At 41.9% G+C, this 26,588-nt stretch overlaps 1 protein-coding gene across 1 annotated transcript in view; it reads left to right on the forward strand.

The window, feature by feature from the left end:
• The first annotated feature begins 6,329 nt into the window (after positions 1-6,329).
• The window catches only part of LOC124622481 (myrosinase 1-like), a 64,123-nt gene continuing 43,864 nt past the window's right edge, over positions 6,330-26,588 (forward strand). Inside the window, exons 1-3 of the mRNA XM_047148189.1 lie at positions 6,330-6,469; positions 6,689-6,819; positions 13,309-13,443. Of these exons, the coding sequence (XP_047004145.1) occupies positions 6,334-6,469; positions 6,689-6,819; positions 13,309-13,443 (402 nt within the window). The 5' untranslated portion in view covers positions 6,330-6,333. The remainder of the gene's footprint in view (positions 6,470-6,688; positions 6,820-13,308; positions 13,444-26,588) is intronic.

Here is a 26,588-nt window from a genome sequence, read left to right on the forward strand (position 1 = left end):
CACATATTGTTGAAGAACACAAGCTGCAAGAATTCCAGCAGTTGCTAGGTACTATAAAGCACACGTTCCCCAAAAATGTTACGGAAGAGTAGTAAAATTTTATAATGTTTTGGCAGTATCAGCTCTAACGTATGAGTCAGAGACTTGGCCTCTAACCGCCAGTCAGAGGAAGAGAAATGAGGCTGCAAAGATGAGACTCCTAAGAACTCTAGCTGGTTCAAACTCATTGGTCATTTAGAAGATAGTGAAATATTGATTGAACTGGATTTCAAAGGTATACTTCAGAAAATAGAGGAGCACAGAAAAAAATAAACACAGGAGAACGAATACCTAAAGTAATATACAAGTATACACCTAAAAGTTAAAGGAATGTTGGGTGTCTTAAGACGAGATGGGAAGATCAGCTTCAGTCTACGTGAAACTGGAACAGGCAAGGATGCTTAAACCAAAACTGAATATAATGATGTTTATGTCCAGTCGTACATTCAAACTCTACTGTCTCTGTGGAGAACAGTGAACGCACTTTTTACTGGTCTCTCAGCTCCCAAAGCCAAAATTACTACTAGTCAGATGATAACGGTGCTTCAGTCCAGGTTTCGGAGTCAGTGCCTCAATTTCGCATTCAGCTTACATCTTAATGAACACTGGTAAGCCGGAGTATTATGACCACTGCTCAACACGAAAATCACTACCACCCGGTGAGATTACTGGCGCGTGCTGCACTGTAGAAACTGTGCTATATAAACGGACTACAGAAGAATGGGTAAGTAGTCTAGAATCAGTAGGAGCCGAAAATCGGAAATTACTGGCGAGCCGTGCGGGAATAGCCGAGCGGTCTCAGGCGCTGCATTCATGGACTGTGAGGCTGGTCCTGGTGGAGGTTCTAGTCCTCCCTCGGGCATGGGTGTGTGTGTTTGTCCTTAGGATAATTTAGGTGAAGTAGTGTGTAAGCTTACGGACTGATGACCTTAGCAGTTAAGTCCCATAAGATTTCAAACACATTTGAACATTTTCTACTGGCGAAGCGATTTTGACGAATGGGAAATTGTTATGACCTAGCACCTGGGAACGAACAGCTCGGAAACAGCGAATCTGGTCTGCTGTTCGAATGCTGCTGTCGTGAGCATCTATAGAAAGTTGGTGATAGGCGATGAGGCCACGAGTAGGCGACAAGGTGTGGGACATACACCTTCCATCACAGTATGTGGAGGATGGAGGCTTGGCTGCTCTGTTATGCAGAACAGGCGGCGATACAGTTTACAATGCTAGTGCAAGTACAAGGGTTTCGCAGCACACGGTTCAGCGAATGTTGATGAGCACTCGACTCGGCGGCAGACGACACCTGGGCATTCACATGTCTGTCCAAGAACACCGTCACTTATGATTGCACTGAGCATGGGAAGATTCAGATTGAACCGTGAATCAGTAGAAACGTGTCATCTCGTTGAATTAATAACGTTTCGTGGCACACTATGTCGATGATCAATTCCATTCTTTCTTTCTTTCTATTGCTACTGCCTTTATCCCGCAATGTGAGCAGGGTCGGCAGGGTTAAGTACGGATTTGGCAGGGTTAATTTTAAGGGGTGGCCGGATGCCCTTCCTGCCGCCACCCCAACCCCCCCCCCCCCCCCCCCCCCCCCCGGAACGGAATTAGTGTACCCCAGCTGCCTGCTTCTAGTGGAAATGGTAAAATAGTGTGAATGTGTTTCAAATGTCTGTGAGTTGTGTAACTGAGACGGTACGTAGAGATCAGCCCGGTATTCATCTAGTAGTATGTGGAAAATCGATGATAATTTCCATATGCGCCGTCAAACAGACACACAGATGTTTCAGATACGCACAGCGCCACGGGCGTATGTCAATAGGGGCAATACAATGCTACTGGCGACAGGTGAATGCCTGCGTTAGTAATGGAAGGTATAACAACAGCTGTGGACTACGAGTGCAGTATTGCTAACCACCTACACCCCTTATTGCCAGATATCTTCCCCGACGGAGATAGCAGCTTCCGGCAGGACAACTGTCCGTGTAACGAGGACAGAATATCGCTGCAGTGGCCTGAGTGGAATGACGATGAACTCGCGTTAATGTCTGGCCACCAAATTCGAGTGATGCATCACTTACGTTCTGCTGTCGGGCGCCATGTCCGCGTCCGCAAAACACCAGCCCGTAATTTATGTGAACTGCGTGAGGCGTGTGTAGACACCTCGTGCGACACGCACACATCTCCATAAATTTACCAGGAACGCATCGATTCCATGACAAGAGGAATTGTTGACAGGTGATTATAGTTTTTTTATTTGTCAGTGTACGTTGTTTTGTGGTAGACCATTTTAGGCAATATGCAATTGTGTTTCAAACATTTTTGAATACTTTTAAGGAAACTGCGGTCCAGTTTGAAAGAATTTCGAAGAAACCTATAACCGTAATACTTAAAAATGTTGAGGCATTAATGGTAAATGGAAATGTCGTGTGGCTAGGGCCTCCCGTCGGGTAGACCGTTCGCCTGGTGCAGGTCTTTCGATTTGACGCCACTTCGGCGACCTGCGCGTCGATGGGGATGAAATGATGATGATTAGGACAACGCAACACCCAGTCCCTGAGCGGAGAAAATCTCCGACCCAGCCGGTAATCGAACCCGTGCCCTTAGGAGTGACAGTCTGTCACGCTGACCACTCAGCTACCGGGGCGGACAGGCATTAAGGGTGTAACAATACAAATAGTATGCTGGTGATGGCCTGGATCCGCCGGTAATTATTCACGTAACTGAGGCCAGTATAGCGCACTATAGGCAGTGTACATGAGTAACCAGTGTTGCAAATTCAATAACTAAATTGCAGCACGCAAAGGTAACATGAGCGTCTGCCAGAAAATGCTGAACTGACTCACAATATGTGGAATTAAATCCATTCTTGAAGTAGACATAAGCGGTAACAGAAAGCTACAAGTCTGGTGAAGTAGATAACACATAACTGTGTAAAAGTGATAATATAAAGTTTAAACGTAAGAACGCACCTATAAATCTAAACCTTTCAGTATGACAAAATAATTAAACATAACTGCAAGTTAATTAACAAAACAGTGCCTGTTAATTAAAATCTCGATAGTCGATGACACATTCGGAGTGGGATCTCAGTGGCGCCGCCTGGTGGCTTCTCGGTAAGAAGTTTTAGACTTCCTGTGGCGGAGTCTGCGGCAGAAGGCCCAGTCTCTTCTTTAATGCTGGCCGGCGCACATGGCCACACGTTAAACTGCTCAATCAAGTAGGTATCTGAGTACATCAAATGAAGCATCCGCTTTCTGTGCACATAAACTTCCATTTTTTCCAGAAGATTCAATAATCGTCTTTTTGGTACCCTGGGCAACAGTTTCATATTACCTTCTATGTTTCCTGCCACATGTTTTCTTCTATCCAAATGTGTACCGAATGCTCTCTAGTTTTGTCTGTATATATGCTCTCTAAAAGGAGTCGTTTGACGTTAGGTCACGAATTTCGTAAGTCAAACGGGGTAAATATGTGCGAAATAGTGGAAAAGGTGAACACTGTAAAATTACAAAATAATTCAATTATTTCGTAAGTTTACACTGCTCATCTTTTCCACTATTTCGCACATATTTGCCGCGTTTGACTTACGAAATTCATAACCTAACGTCAAACCTTTTCGAGACAGGAATATGCATTTCATCACATTCAAGAGAAAAAAAATAAAGCATGTGTTAATACGAATTACATCTGAAAATGGACCCACAGGGTCCGAAATGCATCGTGTACTGAATAAATCACGAAAAGTTGTGACTGAAGGCGTTTTTTAATTCATACCTCGAGTTTATTGAGTACAGTCACGTTTTAAGCTGCGAAATATGGATAAAATAAAAGAAATACAGCTATTAATCTGTGTTACATTTCTGCATGAACACGTTGATTACTGGTAGAAAGAATAATTGTGGAGATCCAGATTCGTCATACTTGAAAGATCCTAAATTATTTTAAGATAGGGAATTAAGGTCAGTAATGTTTAGTCATTAAGAATTTAACCAACAGGCCTCCTCCAGGAATAACTTAAGTCAAAAGCAACTGTTCATTTTGATTAACACCTGTGTTAACATATACGTTACCGGGATGCACTAAATTTTGACACACTCACTGTATACCACTGTAGTCTTTATTACTATGAGACACGCATCTGGGAACCCTATGAGGCAGTTTATTTGTAGGTCTTACTCGGGGTTTCATTCACCATCTAGTCCATGTAGCCCCTTACAAAAAACATCCTCCGGAGACACATCACTGATGATAGTGTATTGCTTTTCAAAGCAGCACTTGTAATGTAGATGCAGAACCAAGTACTTCATGAGTATTACTCGTTCAAGACCTCAAAACAGCTTGAAATACCGATTTCCTACTATTGATCCGAAGTACTCAACTTCGGATTCTGTACAGCCTGTATAATATTTACCATAAATGTTAGGAACACACATTATAAGACAAATCGCTAATTCGAACTTCACTTAATTGGCATCTGTCTCTGACTCCAATGTTGTCAAATGACTTGTATCAAAGTACAAATAGAGTAGATTAGAGGAACATTTGACACGACTTTGAATTATGCACGAAATTACTTACGGTAAATTAGGTCCAGTTTGACAATTGACACTTGCTTTTTAGTTGGTTGAAGGATTCTCCACTGAAAAATTTTTGGCTCTGAAAAATTGGTGAAACTGTTTAACTACTTTGGGCGTAGATGGTAGAAATATGTCAAGGTCACATAACTGGAGACTACAAGGTCTACATAACCCAACACACGAATATCTTCCAGTACGCTTTAGAACTGTAATTCAAAATAAAACGTTGAACTTTAAATTCTCATTGCACCAATTAGTGTACAAATTTTTTAATATCTTTCAAAATCACATAAAAATTTCCCTTAATATTTTAATTCTATCTTCCATACAAATTCTTTTTTTCACTTTTTTCTTTTACTTTTAAGTTTTGTTGTGTGCTGTGTAACTTTTCTGTATTTCACTCTGTTTCGTACAGTTTTCTTGCATAAGACGATTTCAGTTTCCTCTTTCTGTGCTGCCTCCATCCCTTCCCTCCATTGTTTCACACTTCACACCCCGAATCCATCTAAGTGAGAACAAAGACTGTTTTCTCCACTCACTGTAGCAATCCCCTCTGGCAGTTGGACAATTTACCATCCACAAGCCGTATAGTGGACTGACACACTCACTTCAAGATGTCTGCTGTCATAAAAAGAATATCCCCCTCTACACGTATCTTGCCCAGTGAGACTTGGGCCACACTTTCGACACGTCTCCTCAGAGAGAAGGCTAGCAGTTCTGGGACAGGTGATAAATGTCCTGTTCGTCGTATTTAGTGTGCCCTGCGACATTCTTAGATGAAATTTCCTGACATGTATCCTTAGATTCCTCGGCCAGTGAATACCTCAAGTTTTTTCTACAATCTTTTGAATCAGTCCGAATGACGCCGCATACAGCCGTAACCCGTACAAGTTCTTCCAACAGGAGTTCTAATATGCTTGAGTGCAGCAGCATCTTTCGGTGACTGCCGTACATAATGAATCGAAACCGGGTGCAATGAAGGACAGAAGATAATACACAAAATGCTGGTACGATGTAAAATGTCTCGAACTGCCTTCGAATTATCTAAATTCGCACGTGAATGGGTGGAGCAAACGAATGAATCCTACAGTTTTGTTACCCTGAGTGCATACATTGAAACACTCAAGATTCCTTAGGAGAAAAAATTTCAGTTACAATATTACTACACAAAAGTGTCCAATTTATAAAAAATAATGGTTCATTATTAAGTTATAATTTGGTTTTCATGAGATTTTATTTATTTTTAGGATCGTCCCAAAACATGTAAATAATTAAGGTTTTTTGTAATATGGAGTTAGTGTTTAGTTAAGCGATAAGTCACTTTATTGTAATGGACGACGATTATCCTTTCCTCCAGGACTAACTTGGCTAAACATCGGACTCATGCGATTACAGAACCGTCAAGGTGTAACACACCTGAGTATCCAAACGCAACTGATAAGAAAGCCTGTACTGATATCACTGCATATCACAGAGATACGAGTTTTTCTCAAAAAATCTCCGATAACTTCAGTGAGAAGCACTTGTATGTTACGTCATGGTCTATTCCTAAAACGATCTTTTAATTAAATGATGAGAACAGAAATCAAACAGATTTAATCTATTTCGTAGTTTGCGACGTCTTACGAAACTGCAGCTTAATCACATTACATATATATATATGTATGGCTCACGGTAGCTCATGATCAGGCACTGAAAATTTCCAGTAATGAGTTTGCTGATCGCCTTTACGGCTGTATTGGCCGTAGCTTCGGCACAGACAGCCACTAATAGATTCCCTGATGACTTTCTATTTGGGGCTGTAACATCCGCATATCAGGTGGAAGGAGCGTGGAATGAAGATGGTAAGTTTAGAAACATTAATTGCACTGCGTCGCAAAGTAACAAAGGACAAAAGAAAACTGTGCATTCGAAGACGTTCCATTATATTTATTTTTTACAATAATGTATGTGCTCAGTAAATTCCATGTTGTCGTTCTTCCGATACATAATCAATAAAAAATTTCTATGACAATAGTTATAGGTTTCTTCATATACTATGATGTTCTTGCATGTCTGTACAGGCAAAGGAGAGAGCATTCAGGACTACTTTTTCCACAATCATCCGGAATATACCACAGGAGACACCGGGGACGTCGCCTGCGATTCTTACCACAAGTACCAGGAGGACGTGCAGATGTTGAAGGCACTCAACGTAAGTACACTTTCCAAAGCGGACACTTCAAATCAGCATATGCCTTATTTTCTCTTCAAGTCATTCGACATAAAATGCTCACATTTTAGTTACCCAATTTTCTTGCCGTACAAAGTGCTCTAAAACTACAGAACCAGTATCTTTCCTCGAAAACAAACCAGTCCGTTAATTTCAAGCATAATTTGCTTTGGGTAAATATATAAGAGCAAATCAAAGGGTGAACCACAGTTAAGCGGAAATTGATTAAATCTAGGACTTGAAAGATCTAATATCGGGGAGACTAAAGTTCTCTCAAGCTATAGAAGAAAGAATATGTCCGTCTTAGCCAGCAATTAGGTTAATCAAATAAAATATAAGGAACATTCCAGCAGTAGTTCAGTTGCAATAGACGATGAAGAACAAAGTATAAGAATTTCGGGAATATAAAAAAGAAAGGAAGGGAGAGTATTGTATAAAGTCCCGTCAAAGAGAAGTTCATTATACATGGGAATAAGACCCGAAACAGATAAGAAGAAGTAGTATAACTTCGGTGTCACTTACAAAGAAATCTCTCTATGATTCGAGTTAACAGATTTAGGAAAACCATGGAAAACACTATTGTGATCTAAAGGCATCTGAACCCCGCTCCTCGAGTATGCCTGTTTAAGCAGTGGTCCACATGTCCTTTCTTACGATACTTGTCACTTATTTTCATAGGTATTCATGTTATGTACAGAAACACGGATATACAGTGTATCTCCATTCCTCTGTGGATCACGTGTGTCTTTGTGGCGAGACAGTCACAATACTGAGAGCTTGTAGAGATTCTTGGTGTGATCGTGTTACTACGAACGACTGTGGAAATGAAGAAAAGAGAGTCGAAGAAATCCAACACAGCCGCTTAGCCTACTTTTATTTCATACAGCAGAAAAAGCCTACGATAGTAGCTTTTCCGTGTGAATGTTATAGGCCACAGGGGCTCTACTGGTAAAAACTCACCAAATTAAAAAGAAAATGCTTCCATAAGAAACAAATTCCAGACAGCCGTTCATATGAGGAAGTCATTCGAACACAGAATTTCTTTAGAGGCGTAGGGATTGAGAGAAATACTCCTTAAAACAGCAAGGTAACTTGTTTTCGCGAAGAGAGAAATTTATTGTGATTGTATTCCATAATACACGAGAAGAGGTAGTTCAGTAGTCAACAAATTTCAGCAGTGTGTCTGAAACGGATCGAAAAATTGACGAATGTAGATTTTTCAGGAATAACGTAAATGCCAAGAGCCAGCGTTGAAGTAACAAGCGCGAAAACAATGACTGCAGACGATTTTCTGTGATTCAGTTTATTCTGATATCAACAAATAAAATATAGATTTAAAGCTACTATCAGAATTTCTGTCCGCTAATGCTTACCTTAAGAGGATGAAAAGACCTAATAGAGTGATAATTAGTATTATGTACCGAAACACCCATTTACGCTGATCAGCCAGAACATTATGACCACCGACCTATCGTCGATATAAACTCGTCCAGGCGATTCCAGCGCCATCTGGCAAGGAATAACAGCTAATCACCCACACGAATGGCACATGTACACTACAGGCCATTAAAATTGCTGCACAAGAAGAAATGCAGATGATAAACGGGTATTCATTGAACAAATATATTATACTAGAACTGATATGTGATTACATTTTCACGCAATTTGGGTGCATAGATCCTGAGAAATCAGTACCCAGAACAACCAGCTCTGTCATAAATAACAGCCTTGATACGCCTGGGCATTGAGTCAAACAGAGCTTGGATGGCGTGTGTAGGTACAGCTGCCCATGCAGCTTCAACACGATAGCACAGTTCATCAAGAGTAGTGACTGGCGTATAGTGACGAGCCAGTTGTTCGGCCACCATTGACCAGACGTATTCAATTGGTGAGAGATCTGGACAATGTGCTGGCCAAGGCAGCAGTCGAACATTTTCTGTATCCAGAAAGGCCCATACAGGACCTGCAACATGCGGTCGTGCATTATCCTGCTGAAATGTAGGGTTTCGCAGGGATCGAATGAAGGGTAGAGCCACGGGTCGTAACACAACTGAAATGTAACGTCCACTGATCAAAGTGCCGTCAGTGCGAACAAGAGGTGACCGAGACGTGCAACCAATGGCATCCCATACCATTACGACGGGTGATACGCCAGTATGGCGATGACCAATACAAGCTTCCAATGTGCGTTCACCGCGATGTCGCCAAACACGGATGCGACCATTATGATGCTGGAAGCAGAACCTGAATTCATCCGAAAATAATGCCATGGTCTCAGAGCTGATAGTCCGTGTTGCTGCAGACGTCGTCGAACTGTTCGTGCAGATGGTTATTGTCTTGCAAACGTCCCCATCTGTTGACTCAGGGATCGAGACGTGGCTGTACGATCCGTTACAGCCATGTGGATAAGATGCCTGTCATCTCGACTGCTAGTGGTACGAGGCCGTTGGGATCCAGCACAGCGTTCCGTATTACCCTCCACAACCCACCGATTTCGTATTCTGCTACCAGTCATTGGATCTCGACCAACGCGAGCAGCAATGTCGTGATACGATATCCGCAATCGCGATAGCCTACAATCCGACCTTTATCAAAGTCGGAAACGTGACGGTACGCATTTCTCCTCCTGACACAACGTTTCACCAGGCAAGGCCGATCAGCTGCTGTTTGTGTGTGAGAAGTCGGTTGGAAACTTTCCTCATCTCAGCACGTTGTAGGTATCACCACCGGCGGCATACCTTGTGTGAGTGCTCTGAAAAGCTAATCATTTGCATATCACAGCATCTTCTTCGTGTCGAATAAATTTCGCCTCTGTAGCACGTCATCTTCGTGGTGTAGCAATTTTAATGGCCAGTAGGTTAGTATTAGTAAGAGTGTTGTCTGTGCGTAGAATGGGAAAGGCGCTTGATCTGTATGAGTTTGATCGACGGCAGATTGTCATGGCCCGGAGGCTCGGCGATAGAATTTTGAAAACGGCACGGCTTGTCGTGTGTTCGAGGTGCGCTGTGGTGAGTGTCTTCCACACGTGGTGAAACCGAAGTGAAACCACATCCATACGTCGTGGGGTTGGGCGGCTACCCCTCATTACAGACGCGGGCCGTCGTAGGCCGGGCAGACTGGAAAAACAGGACAGGCGGCGAAATGTGGCACGACTAACATCAGACTTTAATGCTGGGCAGAGTACAAGTGTGTCTAAAGACACAGGGCACCGAACACTACTAACAGTTGGTCTCCGCAGCTATGCATATGCCGATGTAACACACGACTTCGGTCTCTACGACTGAAATGGGCACTGACCGTCGGCACTGGACGTTGGCGCAGTGGTAGAGCGTTGCATGGTCTTATGAATCCGGACACCTTCTTCATTATGCCGAAGGGACATCGCGAATTCGTCGTCTTCCAGGAGAACAGCTCGTTGGCACCTGTTTTGCGGGACGAAGACAAGCTTGAGGCGGCTCATTATGCTCTTGGGAACGTTCACGTGAGCATCAATGGTTCCAGTGGATCTCGGGAAGGGAACAATGACGGCCATGTAATATTGTACACCGGTTGCATATTTCAACAAGGTAATGGGTCATGTTACAAGGTCAGGATTGTGACGGAGTAGTTCGAGGAACGCAGTGGCGTATTCCAATTGATGTACTGGTCACCCAACTTTCCAGATCTGAGCCCGATCGAACACATCTAGGATGTGTTTGAATGTGGCGACAGAGATCATCATGTCCGAATTTACTGGAATTTCATGACTTCTGTGTGCAGATGTGGTGCCAACTCCCTCCAGCGACCTACCAACACCCCATTGCTTCAGTGCCACGACGCGTAACCGCTGTTATCCGTGATAAAGGTGGACGTACTTGCTATTGGGCAAGTGATCGTAATGGTCTGCCTGATCAGTGTATATTCATCAGGTCTCCAAACTGAAACAACTACTTACACACTGTAACTGTCAAATATGCAAATTAATTCTTCATCTTCTTTTCGACATAATCATCATAATAAGCTGAGAAGCTACACAAAATTTCACGTTCTTATTACCCTGTAGATCCTTTCAAATTAGTCTTGGTCGTCAGTACGATACTTGCAGTTCTTTTGGAGATCACGAGGGAGATGCATTCTACATAATAAAAATTATTCATTTTCTTCTGTAGCTGTGTATGTGTTCTAGCAGTATTAATATTTTTGTGTGTATTTTCAGAGATAACTGTAACCAGTCGCCTTTTGAGATGGTTCAGATTTTAGAAATTGATCTATCACAGAAGGAGACTGGTTGCAGTTGTCTCTGGAAACCTCTACTCATCACATTCATAGTGTTTCACATTAATGATGGATAAAGTTATATTACGTTTGTACCTGCAGTCCTGCCCTTTCCCCGTTTCTTCCGACTATCACACATTCCTCTGTTTCCCCCTGGAATCAAAATCTCACTTTTTTACAGTATGATATGACTAGTCATTACTTTGCCCAGTTTCATAATAGCCTTACTTCTCACTTAACTTTACAAATGTGTGCAAAGTGTTTCATTATCCAACTAGATCACATTATTTTATTTCCAAAGTGCGTTTTTTCCCAGAAAAGTAAACTTTACGCTAAAAAATTCAATGAATTTACCTATTTCGCTTATTTCCACTTACTACGTTTCGCCAAATTATTTCTGGTTCTCCACCTACAATGTTTGGGTTACGTTTGTCGAAACAGCAACAGATACACTGAAAAATACTCTTCTTCTATTGGAACCGGTTGACGAGTTATAGTGCCGGTAGTACTACGTAATTTGTGTGTGCGGAACAGAAGATGTACTTCAGTTGGTCATTGAAAAAATAAAGTACAAAGTTATTCACTTATGGATGAAGTAAATGTGAAGTGCAGGGAAGTCTAAGACGAAGTGGTTCCGTAAGAAATGTGGAGAAATCACTAATGAAATGATTGTCGGAAGGACTGGCTCAGAATGTTGAATAGTCAAAACAACATTCGATGAAATTAAAAGCAAGGCTGGTAACAACAGCCCGATGAGATTTCCGCAGCTAAATGCAGAAGTGAGAGCGGATAGGTGGAAAGAGTACACTGAGGGCCCATTTGAAGGGGACAACTTGTCTGATCACGTGATAGAAGAAGAAACAGGAATTAGTATAGAAGACATAGGGCACCCAGTATCAGAATCAGTATTCAAATGAGATTCGGAAGCCTTAAAATCGAATAACAGAGAAGGAATAGATAACCTAAAATCATTGGGAGAAGTGGCAACAAAACAACTACTTAGGTTGGTGTATAGAATCTATTAATCTGGCGATATACCATCGAACTTTCAGGATAACATCATCTGCACAATTCCGAACATTGCACGAGCCGACAGATGAGAGAATTATTGCACAGTTACTTTAACAGCTCACGAATCCAAGTTGATGACAAGAATAATAAACAGAAAAACGGAAAAGAAAATTGAAGATCTGTTAGCTGACATCCAGCTTCGCTTTAGGAAAGGTAAAGGCACCATGCAGGCGGTTCTGACGTTGCGTTTAATAATGGAAGCCAGACTAAAGAAAGATCAAGACACGTTCATAGGATTTGTCGACCTGACAAAAGCGCTCGACAGTGTAGAACGGGGCAAGGTGTTCGAAGTTTTGAGAAAAATAGGGATAAGCTATATGGAGTGACTAGGAATATACAACATGTACAAGAGCCAAGACAGAATAATAAGAGGGGAAGAACAAGAATAAAGTGCTAGCATTAAAAAGGGTGTAAAACGGGAGGTACTAGAGGGAGCTGTGGAGGGTAGAAACCATAGAGGAAAACAGAGATTGAAATACATCCAGCAAATAATTGAGGACGTAGGTTGGAAATGCTACTCTGGGAGGAAGAGAATGGCGCAAGAGAGGAATTCGTGGCGGGTGGCATCAAACAAGTCAGGACATTGGTGAATAAAAAAATAAAAAAAGGAAAACAGTTCTCAATTTTCAGGAGATTGGTGACTCAAAAAATAAAAAAAGGAAAACAGTTCTTAATTTGTAATGTCCGCTGCCGTATCCAGTCATCTGCTTAAGAAAATGCGAGGTCACCTTGTTGCTCATTACAGAAATTTCCCTCTCGCATACTTCGTACCTGTCATTGTCTATTTCTAAATATCTGTTGATTGTATTTTTAACTTTTCAGAAGTCAAATAAATAATTTCAGGATCGTTTCAGAATATTTTCTTGTATTTTCCAAAGACAATGTGGTTCAGTTTTAAATATTCTCAATTATTTTGATTTGTTAGTCAGAACGTAAAACTATTTATCTAATAATAGCCATCATCCGTGATATATTGTTTGATTTTCTACCAAGTATCTTGTAAGATATTGGCCAATCAGGAGATTGTAGCTTTAAATGTATATATCACTCTCTGACTTCAGCATTACTACATAAATTAAAAACCAAATATCAGGTATCAGTCCCCAATCCTTTTGTTGCAACTAATAATGCGATGTGATTGAACAGGCGGACGTGTATCGATTTTCGATTTCCTGGTCACGTATATTGCCTACCGGGGACCTCGATGTTATCAACCAGGCTGGTATCGATTATTATAACAACCTCATCAATGACCTACTCGCCAACGGAATTCAGCCTCTGGTAAGTAAGAAGTATTCACAGGCTTTTTCCTCTCGTACATTAAACGTCTCTCATGTTTACAACCACCTATAAACAAAGTATGGGTTCCTTGAGAATTACGTCAATATGAAGAAATACACAACACTGCTTTTACGGAGCAATAATTAAATTAATTGTCAGTTCCTGAGATAGAAGAATAGAGGGAATTTTTCCTTACTATTGTATGGGCATTGTTGACTGAAACTCTTATCGAATCGGATTATCTAGTTCACTACCAATCTGAGCATTGCCCATATGCAGTTCATCTGTTTCAAATGAAGACCGACGAAAGATAATTTTCATTGTGATATTTCGGGCAGTCCGAAGCATACATTATGAGCGGAACACCCCACACATGTGAACTGGGTCACGGTAGAAATTACGGGCGATTGTTGCCAAAATTAATTTTAGAAGCTAATATTCCCGTGCGTGTTTGGCAGTACGGTGGGCATAGTGTCCAAGGAGACAAGGAAAGGCATAACAAATGCTTTAGCTATACGATTGTGAGTTACTTTTCCTGTACATCTACATCTACATGATGTGCCTGTCAGAGGGTTCAATGAACCACTTTCAAGCTGTCTCTACAGTTCCACTCTCGAACGGCGCGCGGAAAAAACGAGCACATATGTTTTCTGCGCGAGCACTGATTTCTCTTATTTTATCGTGATGATCATTTCTCCCTATGTAGGTGGGTACCAACATAGTGTTTTCGCAATCGGAGGAGAAAACTGGTGATTGAAATTTCATGAGAAGATCCCGTCGCAACGAAAAACGCCTTTGTTTAAGTGACTGCCACTCCAATTCACGTATCATGTCTATGGCACTATCTTCCCTATTTTGCGAAAATACAACATGAGCTGCCCTTCTCTGTACTCAATGTTCCGTGAAGATGGATAAAATGGAACTGAAGTGAATGCATACGTGGTTGGCTCACAGCGGAGAAAACCATAACTAAGTAGAGGATTGTGTTAGAGTGGTATCAAAAAAGTAATTAATGTGAAGGTGCAGACGTTCGTATGCTACAGCGAAACGTCTCTGGGTAGCAGTACTGTATTCAAGGACATTGCTGCTGACTGGTTTAATCTCAGGACTATTCCATAGGAAAAAAACTACCGTGAAAAATCTATACACATTAGACCCAGAAGGTAATGGAGCGCAGAGTTAGTTAACTAATGAGACGAAGCAAAATTGATGGTACATTGTACTTTAGGTATCGTCGACCTCGAGATGCATACAGATAGAACACGAGATTTAAGTAAGCTAGGATTTCGAAAGAAATCCTCTCTATCCTTTTCAATCGAATAAATCAGTATTGACGATTTAGAGAAACGGAGCAAATTTAAATCTGGATAACCTGAAGGAGAGTTGTATCTCTGTCTTGCATCCTGAATCCGGTATCTTAAGCAGTGTGCCACTTCCCAAGGCAAGAGACAAAGCAGTGTTAACAGTAAGACAAATATTACTATTTGGATAATGGGGGTGAGAGGTCAGTAGCTGTTCTGCAATAGTAGGAAGTATATTTCTGTAATATGAGTCGTAATATCAAACAACATAATTAAGATACACAAAAATATGGTAGTACTAGCTTATCATCTGCTGCTTCGCTCGATTGTATTGTCTGCACAGATTTTTTTCTTTCTTTAATCTTTTTTTTATATTTTTCACTAATTTGCAACACCTAAGCTTTTCACCCTAATTAACACAAGAGGCATGGTCTCCTCTGAATGTATATCTGTCCAAAAATCGTTTCTGATAGCTGGAGTGCAAGGATTTTGTTAATCATACCATTTGCGTTTTTCTGGTGATATTTCCACAGAAACATTCATCCCCTAATATATATTTCGTTACATCTAACAAAGAAGTGAAAAGCCAGTTTTCATACATTTCACTTCAAAAATCTATTGATATTAGGAAATATTTTCTTAAAAATTTTCATCCCCTATTTCACTCCTTAGGGGTTGAATTTCCAAAAACAGTGGAAGATGTGTCTTTCTACAAAATACGAATTTCATTTATTGGCTTTAAAAATGCTTTCATAATGAAATAATTTCTCTACAAGTTTTCATCTTATTTTTCATTTTGAATTTCCAAAGACACTGAAACACGTATTTCTTTATTTCTAAGCGAGAAGTCAAATATCAGTTTTCATAGATATAGCATTAAAAATGCTTTAGTGGTACTTTAATAATGCTTTATTTTCAAAAACTCTTTCACTCCTTACCTTCTCCTATTAGTAGTCGAATCTCCAAAAATTCTCAAATGCAAAGTTTTTTTATTTCTGACTTAGAAGCCAGACATCTCTTTTCGTAGTTCTGACTTCAAAATTGTCTTAATAGCAACATATTTTCAAAAAGCTTTAATCCCCTGTTTCACCCCTTGGGAGTGGAACTCCGAAAAGTCCCTTCTGAAACTATGCCAGCAGTATAAGGTCAACAGCATCTACAAATTTCAAGTTTGGTTTGGACTCAGTAATGACGTGTAAGTGAATCAGTCTTGGCCTATTTCACCCCCTTATCGCCTGAATTTTCTACAGAAGTGCAGCGTGTATTTTATATTGAAATATTTCAATAAAAACTTTTATCCATTATTTCCCTCATCTAGGGGCTGAGTTTCCACTTTCCAGTAAATACTTCTAACCGCGAAGCCTAATTCCAAGTTTTATAGATTTACATTTAAAAATGCTGTCATAATAGAAATAATAGAGATGTACACATACTCTACACCCATCCTCCACGGTGGAAGTGAAACTTAACTTGAAATAGTTATAGGTAGTCTGGTGAAAACTATACACCAACACTTCTCCCATTCTGGCCAATCGTGAATTTTACAAATTTCTTCAACAGTTAAATTCCAACCGAAACCCCTGTTCAAGTACAGAACATGACCTCCATCCAGTCTGTGGAGACCACAGGCTATAATGGAACCAAGAGTTCTTGGTACCTATTACCTGGTCTTCACATTGTTAGAAATCATCCGGAAAGAACAGTGAAAAATGTTAGAAATAGAGCAAATGTTACATATTCAGGATGTGATCTATAAGTCGACCAGCGAATACGTTGACTCTGAAACATGTATACTGTAGCGACTCGGGAAAATTTGACTTTTGACCATGGGTTGCCTACATTCAGGTGAAGGCTAAATGATCTTTGACCTTCATCTTGACTCATCCTTATTATTGACATTATCAAGCAATAAAATCAAGCTATCAAGAAAATAAATAAAATATTATTAAAAATCCAACTACCTCAGTTGTGTCTCATATTTCTCAGCACCATCTGTCAGCAACAGATAAGTAGAAAATATTGAAATGATGTGCAGAAGTGGGAAAAGATATGCAGTAAAAATTACTTAACCTTCATTTGAAATCGAAAATATTCGTTATTTCCGTAAAACCGAAAGGTATTTATTATTTCCTAGAGATATTTAGTTACTTCCGCTGTTATATTAAACTGATGCATAAAAATTAAATTAATTTGGAAACAATGCACAATGTAGCCCTTCATTCCGTCTCCTCTAATGAAAGCCTGTGTTTTAGTCGCCATTGGAAAGAAACAACCAATTACAGTGTAGCACCACATTTACTTCATTCAGAAGTATTCGAACGACCTGAATTATTTATCAAAAATTACGTGTCTCACTTAAAACATTATCAGAACTGCACAAAGAACGGAAAGGTTGACAGCTATGTTTTCATTAATGATTTCAAAAATCAATTGTGGACTGGCTCACCAGTCACAGTGGTGAATTTCATCAGAAGCTGTGTTGTATCATTCGCTATAGAACTTTGGAGTAATTATGTAACATACACTTCATAAATAGTTAAGAATCAAAATTTGATTATGAAATGTAATTAAACAATTAAAAAAATATATATGTTGAACATTAGTTTTATTTTAAATACTATTATGCAAATCCTGAAAAATGAGACATCACTGAACTGCTGATTTATGTGCCAGTTGTATAGTGTCAGCAGAACAAGTCTGAACTGCTAAAAACATTAGAAGTTTGATCTGTGAAACACCCTTGGTGTATAATACAATAGAACTGCAAGTAAGCTATTTTACACATTTATGGTTCTTGTCAAATATCACAATATTCTTTCCCAGTCTGAAAAAATGCATCAACAATCCAAAAAAAGTGCCTCTCAAATTGGTGTCAAAAGCATGGACCCTAAAGTAAGTGGTGGTGGTGGTGGTGGTTAGTGTTTAACGTCCCGTCGACAACGAGGTCATTAGAGACGGAGCGCAAGCTCGGGTTAGGGAAGGATTGGGAAGGAAATCGGCCGTGCCCTTTCAAAGGAACCATCCCGGCATTTGCCTGAAACGATTTAGGGAAATCACGGAAAACCTAAATCAGGATGACCGGAGACGGGATTGAACCGTCGTCCTCCCGAATACGAGTCCAGTGTGCTAAAGTAAGTACCCCAACACTATTTTCATGTTGAATCATATTTGACCTGCTAAACAGGCAGGTGAACTTCTTAATGAAATATGAGGAAGAGTATAAACCATACTCTCTGTTAAAAAGCAGTGCTTGCTTATGCATGTAATTAACGAATTGGTCAGTATGAACTGGTAGGACGCTAGGATCTGGCAGTAAGGTAATGTGATCCAGACTTTTGCGTCAACAAATATCAACCACATAAATAAGATAATTAGTATTAAAACCTTCACTTCGCGTACACGACCGTGAAGCAGCCGAAAGGAGTTACTATTTCACTAAGTTGCTAAAATGCGTAATCATAGAAAACGGAAAATTCGCAATACTGTACACATCTACGAAGTAGACCGAGGACGTTATCAACCACTTTTATGAGCAACAGAAATTCAGGTAACTTAAGGACCTAGTGCATATGAATTAAGAAATTACAGTAACAGCTCAGTTACGGTCAGCCTCCCAGACAGTTTCTCGACAGATTCAGGCATATGCACACACACACACCTACATGTATTTATGCCATTATCAGTATGGGACGGCGATCTGCAGTGTATGGCAACGTAAGAAAACAACATAAGCCAAGATCGCTAAAATTGCGTTTTACTGGATGACAGGATTCGACAGAGCTATGTTGTCATCGGATCCTTTGCGTGCGTGAGTGTGTGTGTGTGTGCGTGTGTTGGGGCTTATGGGTGCTCAACGTCGAGGTCATCAGTGCCCTGTCACACATTAAAAGAAACGGATGTGGACAAATTTAGTAAAATGGAATCGTACACGCAAAGAAAGTGGGAAAAGATGAAAAATGCTGTATAAGAAAATGAAACGTAAGAAAAACGAGAAAGGAGCGTCAAGGATGCCACAGTAAATTGTCACTGGCTCTCCACTTACGTAAAATTTAGGCAAGCCCGTCACTCTGTGAACAAATTAAGACCCTATGCCTAATATCTTGGTAAAAACATTGGAGAAGTGACAGAAATTTAAAACATTAACCACATTCGTTTGAGTATTTCCTAAAAGAGATGGCAGGTCCGCCGGCAAGTCAGCCGCGGCTCGCTGGTCAGAAAACAAAACGCAGTTCAATAAAACGTGGTACGCAGTGACCTGGACGCCACAAGAACCAAACATTGAAGAGTCCTCTCGCCGGAGCAGGAAGTCATGCGTCACAGGACTGAGGCCTATCTGAAGCCGAGTGAGAAGAACCTCGTCGCGTCTACGTGGCTAGAATGAAGTACACCACACACGATTTGTGGGCTTGACTAAACGGAGCTTATTGTCAGTCATTTCCAGCCACTCATCCTCCCACCGACGCATGACTCGTGAGCTCAACAGCGGGGTGAGTGCGTGCAGGAGGATGCCACACTAAAGTGCTTGCGGATCGAGACACGCTTACTTGGCTGCGAGATCTGCCCTTTCATTCCCAGCAATGCCGACGTCCCCTGGAACCCAGCAGAAAGCCATCTCATTCCCGTGTCGTTGTAGTTGGAGGAGGGCATCCTGAATGGTCTGGACTATTTTATCTGCTGGATACAAACGTTCCAATGAGTGAAGGGCACTTAGTGAATATGAACAGGGAATAAATTTAGGACGGGAAGAGCATCTCATGTGCTCCGTTGCCCGCAAGATCGCAGACAATTCTGCATCAAAGACAGCAAACGCTTGAGGCAGTCGGACCTTCAGGACACGATTCGGGAAAACAACTGAGCCACCGATGGTATCCCCTGTTTCGACCCATTCGTAAAAAGAACAACATAGTAGTGGTGCTCAGATAAAAAGGCAGAAAATGCTGCATCAAAAACGGAAGCAGGAGTGCAATCTCTCTTGCACCACACCAAATCTAAAATCACTCTTGGCCTATCCAGTAACCAGGGTGGCAGGCGGTTAAAACCCTGGAATTGGGGCCGTATGGCTTCCACCCGAGGGACTCCAGCACGTTGCACACTTATCCAAAACGGCATCGTGGCTCGGAGACGGTGGGAAAAAAAGACCGTCCAGATGCGGATGAGCAACTATATGGTGAGCGCGTGAGATTGGAGCTGCAAGAAACTTACACACCTGGCGCACCAGGAGGAGCTGCCGCCGGATGGTAAGTGGCGGTTCCCCAGCGTCAGCACAGAGGCTGGGTATGGGACTGGTCCGGTAAGCATCCGTGGCCAGTCGAATTCCCGCACGGTGGACAGCGTCAAGGATCGGCAAATAAGAGGGCCTCGCTGACTCATACACCGTGAAACCGTAGTCCAGCCGCGAACGCACAGAAGCCCGATAAAACTGGAGGAGACGCGCCCTGTCCGCTCCCCAAGACTTGTGGTTGAGGCACTTGAGGATGTTCAGTGCCTTCAGGGTTCTGTCTTTCAAGTCTCACAGGTGTGGCAACCACGACAATCTGGAGTCAAAAATGAGGCCCATAAACCGCACTGTGTGCCTAAAATGTATGGTAGTGTCCCCTATATGCAAGGCAGGCAAATTAAAAGGACGACGAGAACGATTAAAATGAACACACACACACTTATCGGCAGAAAACTGAAAACCCGTCTTTGCAGGCCACTCCTCAAACTGCCGCACTGTAAGCTGCAACTCATGGCTCACCGTTGCGACACTGGGGGAGGAACATAAAACAGCAAAGTCGTCCACAAATAAGGAGCACTGCAATGGACTCCGTACCGTAGAGCTTGTACTGTTGATGGCTATGGTAAAGAGGGTAACGCTTAAAACACTGCCCTGAGGGACACCATTCTCCTGCTCGAATCGATCAGTCAGTGTGTCATCAACTCGGGTCCAAAAAAACAGCTGAGACCGGAAAGGCCGAACGAAAAATGGGAGGTGGCCACGAAAGCCTCATTGATGCAGTTGTGTGGGAATACAATGTCTTACTGGTATCAAAGACTATGCCGATACACTAATGCTGACGGAGGAAAGTCTGCTGAATAGCCGCTTCTAGGAGGGTCGGGTTGTCGACCGTGGACAGAAATTTTCGGAATCCGCACTGACAAGGGGAGGCCGCCAATTGTGAAATTCAGATTCGATTCATACTGCGCATAATAAAAGCTCATGGCCAGAGGTGTAATGTGGCAAAGCATCAAGATGCACTTCTCAGCCGTTGCCGAGAAAATCGTCAGTTAAAAGAAACCGTTGCGGTGAAATACTCTCTATGCTTAATAATTTTCTACAGCGTCGTAGCGCATCGGTAAGCACTCGGATTCGTAATCCGAATGGTCGCGGGATCGAATCTCACACCATGCAAGATATTTTTTTATTAGTATTTATTTTTTGTAATTCAAATGTATATATATATAATTCCCGGCAATCAGTTGCAACAATTATGCATATAATAAGTTGTTGAAAGTCGGTTGTCGTGGAAAAACTGGCGACTTCGAACATCATTATGTTTTCCGCAAACAAAGTTGTATTTCACAAATGTTATTAATTGTCTTCATAATGTTAACCACGTATAGTTAACGGAAGACGTAGAAACGATATTCCGAAACGAATACGTATAGCGTAAGTCAAACGTTCGAATTAGAATAGAGACCCCACGAACACAAATTTGCTGTGGCAGGTATGAAATATAAACTCCGTTACTCGCTCGTTACACTTGAATGACAGATGTTGAAGGGGCCGAAACGAGCCACCGCATAACAGCGTAGTTGCCTGCTAACTTCGAAACTTATAACGTCGTCGAAAATCAGTGCGGACGGGAGAGCTTTGGTACACCCTGTTAAAAAAAACGGAAAAATGGAGGCGGTACAATTGGAGAGCGATCCGCCTTCACCAACATGCATAAGCAATTCATTAATAGTTTGTATATATATATATATATATATATATATATATATATATATATATATATATGAATTACAAAAACTAATAATAAAAAAAATTGCATGGCGCGAGATTCTATCCGGCGACCTTCGGATTACGAACCCGAGCGCTTACCGCTGCGCCACGATGCTGTAGAAAATTATTAAGCGTAGAGAGTATTTCAACGCAACGGTTTCTTTTAACTGTCGATTTTCTCGACAACGGCTGAGAAGTGCATCTTGGTGCTTTGCCACATTACACCTCTGGCCATGAGCTTTTATTATGCGCAATATGAATCGAATCTGAATTTCACAATTGGCGGCCTCCCCTTGTGAGAGCGGCTAAGGAGTTGCCTTGTCTCTAAAAGCCAAACCAGACGACGGTTAACCATCCGTTCCAGGGTCTTTCCTACACAGCTCGTCAAGACGATACTCGGATAACTACTGGGACATGTGCAGCCCTTTCCTGGTTTGAGGAGAGGAATTAGAATTGCCCCCCTTCAGGAGTTGGGGAAGGCACCTGTCTGCCATATTAGATTAAAACATTCGAGGAGGATTTCCTTTGACGCCGCTGGCAGATGTTGAAGCATGCAGTACCGGATGTGGTCGTGGCCGGTTGCACTGCCAGAAGTCTCACCCAGTGCCGATTCGAGCTCCCACATGGAGAAAGCGGAGTTGTAGGCCTCAGAACTGTTCGACCTAAAGTCCAAGTTTTCCCTCTCGGTAGTCGCAGGGTAGCGACGAAACGCTCTAACCTGGCTTGAATTGGCAGTAGTTTGTGCAAAATGCTAGGCCAGCCTACACTATGTTGTCCACCAGTGCTGCAAGTCGTTTCACATTGTATATACACTTCCATTATCACGAAGATGAGAGTGTCTTAGCGTCATGCCTCGGAAATCACGACCAGCACTTATCGCCCAAAAGAAATGGAGCTCACCGCCGTTCCTATATCAGCACAATGCGAGTCATGGACAGCGTACGCGGCCATGTCCACTATTAACGGCAGTAGTAACATGAAAATCCAGCTCCCCGGTATGGCCTATCATAGCGCAGGCAGGGCAAGGCTGCAACTCCCCAGTAGGTGAAGGCTTGGCCTGCGACATAAACGTCTATCGTACACACATAATGAGCAAGTGTACAAGCCGCTATATCACTCGAGGATCCACGAAAACAACCAGACGCCACCAGGTTCGTGTGAGCTGCGTGCACGCTTAAATCCCTTGCCGAGTCGAAAAGGCACCGCCATTCGAGGAAGCGAAGGAAACGATAGCAACATTAGGCAAAGTGTTTCCGTAAGCACATTACTTTGACATAATCCTGCAGATGGAGTACGATATTTGGCTGTCAACAGTGAGTTTTACTTTAAAAACTGTAGCTCAAAACTTGAAAACCGCGCAATAAATCAAGTACTGGTTTAACACTGCGGCAGGCACGCTGAAGGTAATTACGCCAGCGGGTGCATGCTGCAGTCAGTGCCGCCTAATATCGAATACAATTTAACTGAATTTTTTTTATTTTTCTGGTAGAATTTATAGAAGAGGTTTTGAGCTACAAGTAAGATCGTTGTAACAACAGATTTCAGTGCTATTATACGTGTTTTTTGAAGCAAGTCTTACAAAAGTGTCTTGTGAAGAGAAACGGAAATACCGTATAGCCATAATAAAGAACAAGACATCCAATTAAGAAAAAAAGTATCGGCAACACGTATCAAGAATCACACACGTTGTACCTCTGGAGAAGTTCTGCAGTTATTAAAAGTCACAGTTTTGTGGTTGTGTTGCTTGCAAACAGATCCTTTGTAACTGTTGCAAGTCACAGCAGTTTTTTTTTTTTTTTTAGCACTACAAGGAGCACCTTCTACACCTTCTAACAACCTCTTCGTTACTTACGAGGATTGATCTATAGATTGACAGAAATCCTTGGAGGTCCCTTAGTAAAGTAAGGAGTTGAGCCCTTTCTTTCAACTTGCTCTCCATTAGAGCCAAGGCCAGGTTTGTGAGGTACGTATTTCTTCTGAACCTTTTATCTGGGCTATTTGCGAAGAGCAGCACTTGGGAATTAATTTTAGCACTATCAAGAGGCAGGAAAAATAAGGCCAATAGACATCTTTTTATTGTCCTCTGAGTGGGGTGGAATGAACACATGTAATCAACAGTATCTACGTCAGCTGTGGATGCATTGTAGTCCAGATTTACAACAGACCTTCCTGTACAAGTGTGTATTTCATCATTTTCATGCATTCACGACAGAAAAAGCACAGCCTTGTTTCTTTTCGTTGGGCTCGAAACAAGACAGAGGTCATCTTGAATTACGAAAAACCAGTTTTCAGTCTGGCCAAAATTCTGGAGGAATTCCCTTCTAGTTCTTTTTCAGTGTCCCTATGAAGGTTACCCCTTTTTTTTAAAGACACTGTCCTAAAGGGTTAATACTATAATAGTTGACGATAATTACACTCCTGTAAGTGCCCTCGATTGTTTCAACTAATCTCTTGACAATATCCACAGGTTGGTTAGATGCAAGATATGGTCCAGTATTATGTCTGCCAGAGTATACTTCGAAGTTACAAGTGTAAAATGCCTTGCTATAGCACAATGCGTACAATTTCAAACCATACTTGGGACGTTTTTTGGGCATGTACTGCACAAAACCACAACGTCAACGAAAACGAACAAGCATTTCGTCTATGGTTGTGAACTCCTCTGGGCTGCAATTATTTCTGCAGTTGTTAAAAATGCAGAATGGAGATCGCGAATGGCAGCAGTTTTGCCAACTGCAAGTCGCTCTTTTCTCGTTGAAGTATCATCAAATCTCGCCCTCTCGGTTGGCTGTGCGGTCTGACGCACGGCTTTCCGGGCGGGAAGGAGCACCTGGTCCCCGGCAGGAATCCGCTCGGCGGATTTGTGTCGAGTTCCGGTGAACCGGCCAATCTGTGGATGGTTTTTAGGTGGTTTTCCATCTGCCTCGGCGAATGCTTGCTGGTTCCCCTTATTCCGCCTCTGTTACACTATGTCGGCGATTGCTTCGCAAACAAGTTCTCCACGTATGCGTACACCATCATTACTCTACCACGCAAACATAGGGGCTACATTCGTCTGGTGTGAGACGTTCCCTGGCGGGGGGGGGGGGGGGGGGGGGGGAGGGGGGGTGTCCACCGGGGGCCGAACCGCACAATAACCCAGGGTTCGGTGTCGGGTGGCGGGGTGGCGGAGGGGTGAAGTGGGCTGCGGTAGTCGTGAGGTTGTGGACCACTGCGGCTGCGGCGGGGACGGAGCCCCTCTGTCGTTTCTAGGTTCCCTGGTTAACATACAATGCAATACATACAATCATCAAATCTCAGTGACCGGAGCTAGAACAGAAAGCGCTTATAGCTAAATATTGCCCTGTGAATGATCATTCCTGTGCCATTTGATGCCGACAACTCTATTACGTGGAGTCCTCCTTTTTGTACAGCAATGAGAAACAGTGCTCCTAAGAGTGTCATAATTTGAGAAGCAGAATTCTTTCAGCCGTCTCTGTCCCTCACGTAATTCAAAGATGATCTCTTGTTGTTTATATAACTACTGGTATTCGCAACAAGACAATAAATTATCTCAGGATCAAAAAATTTGGCAAAACTTACAATTTCTGTTTTAGTTCCTGTAACATTGCGTTATGTGTCAGGTAATGCATTGATTATATTCTTACGTTTTGTGCCACAACACATGGACACAGTCATTGTCTCTCTGAAATTCTCTGAGATTTCGTGCAATAATGCAAATATTGTTTGGTCTGGTTTGATAGGACTAATTTTCTGTATCATGAAATGTAATGCAGCCTGTCTTCCTTGCATGGAGATAATGTGAGGGCACACATGCTTTATATCATATTTCTTGGAAAAGAGGGGGATAAAGACAAGGCTGCACACCGACAAACTGGTGGAAATAAGATATTCTGGGGGGCGGGGCGTGAATCCCTTTATGGTGATTCATAAGAGATAAGAAATTGAATTTCTAGGGAATCCTCTCCCCACCACTTGCCGCCTGAGCTGGCGAATACTATCACAATATTTACACATTTGCTTAACCATAATCATCTCTCTGATTTATGTAGTACAGCACGTTTCCAGGCAACAACATATTACATTTGGAATACAGTTCTACTCTCTGATAGCTGACACTCACTACACTGTGGGAATAAGTACTCATAGGTCACTACTTGCTTTTACTTATAGCAGCTTATCAGAACAAATCTCAGCTTGTTAAGTCGGCGTCTAGTTAGACTGTCAGACGTTTGCGCATGCACATTGGATCTCCAAGAATGTGGGAAATATGTATCTGGAAATGAATATAAAATTCTTTGTTCATTCCTCCCCTCCCCCTCTTTCCCGTGCAGTTCAACACATGACGTGAGAGACATCCTCACGTAGAATGAAAATTTTCCAGCAATCATCTCTTGAACCTATGCTGATGCGTTGTTCAATGCATAATGTGCAAAACATCCACCCCTACTTCAAGTTAGATCATCCTAAAAACAATACATATGAGAAGAGACTAGCGTATTTCAGTAATTCGTTATTAGATATCAAGAAAACTTAGTAAAGCTAGGTTCTTTTATAATAAAGAGCACACTGTGTCTTTCAATTGCGTAGGAGGTTTGAAACCTCGAGAAGAAACGAATGATCCATGAGTTCAATATGCTCTGTGGTTTCCCAAGTGTGTGTTTGTGATTCTTTGAAGGGTTAAAATTTGGTAGAACAACATGTCAGAGGAAATGTTAACCACCGCAAAGGATGCAGCTAATATTGAACTTGCTCCAAATCCTCAGGAAGATGAATGTCTGTTTTTCTGACAGTAGCAAGCAGTTTGTCACCTGAACAACAATTCGACAATTCTCACCTATGTAAAATTTGTTTGAAAG

Source organism: Schistocerca americana, chromosome 7 (genome assembly GCF_021461395.2).
Source record: "Schistocerca americana isolate TAMUIC-IGC-003095 chromosome 7, iqSchAmer2.1, whole genome shotgun sequence".
NCBI lineage: Eukaryota > Metazoa > Arthropoda > Insecta > Orthoptera > Acrididae > Schistocerca > Schistocerca americana.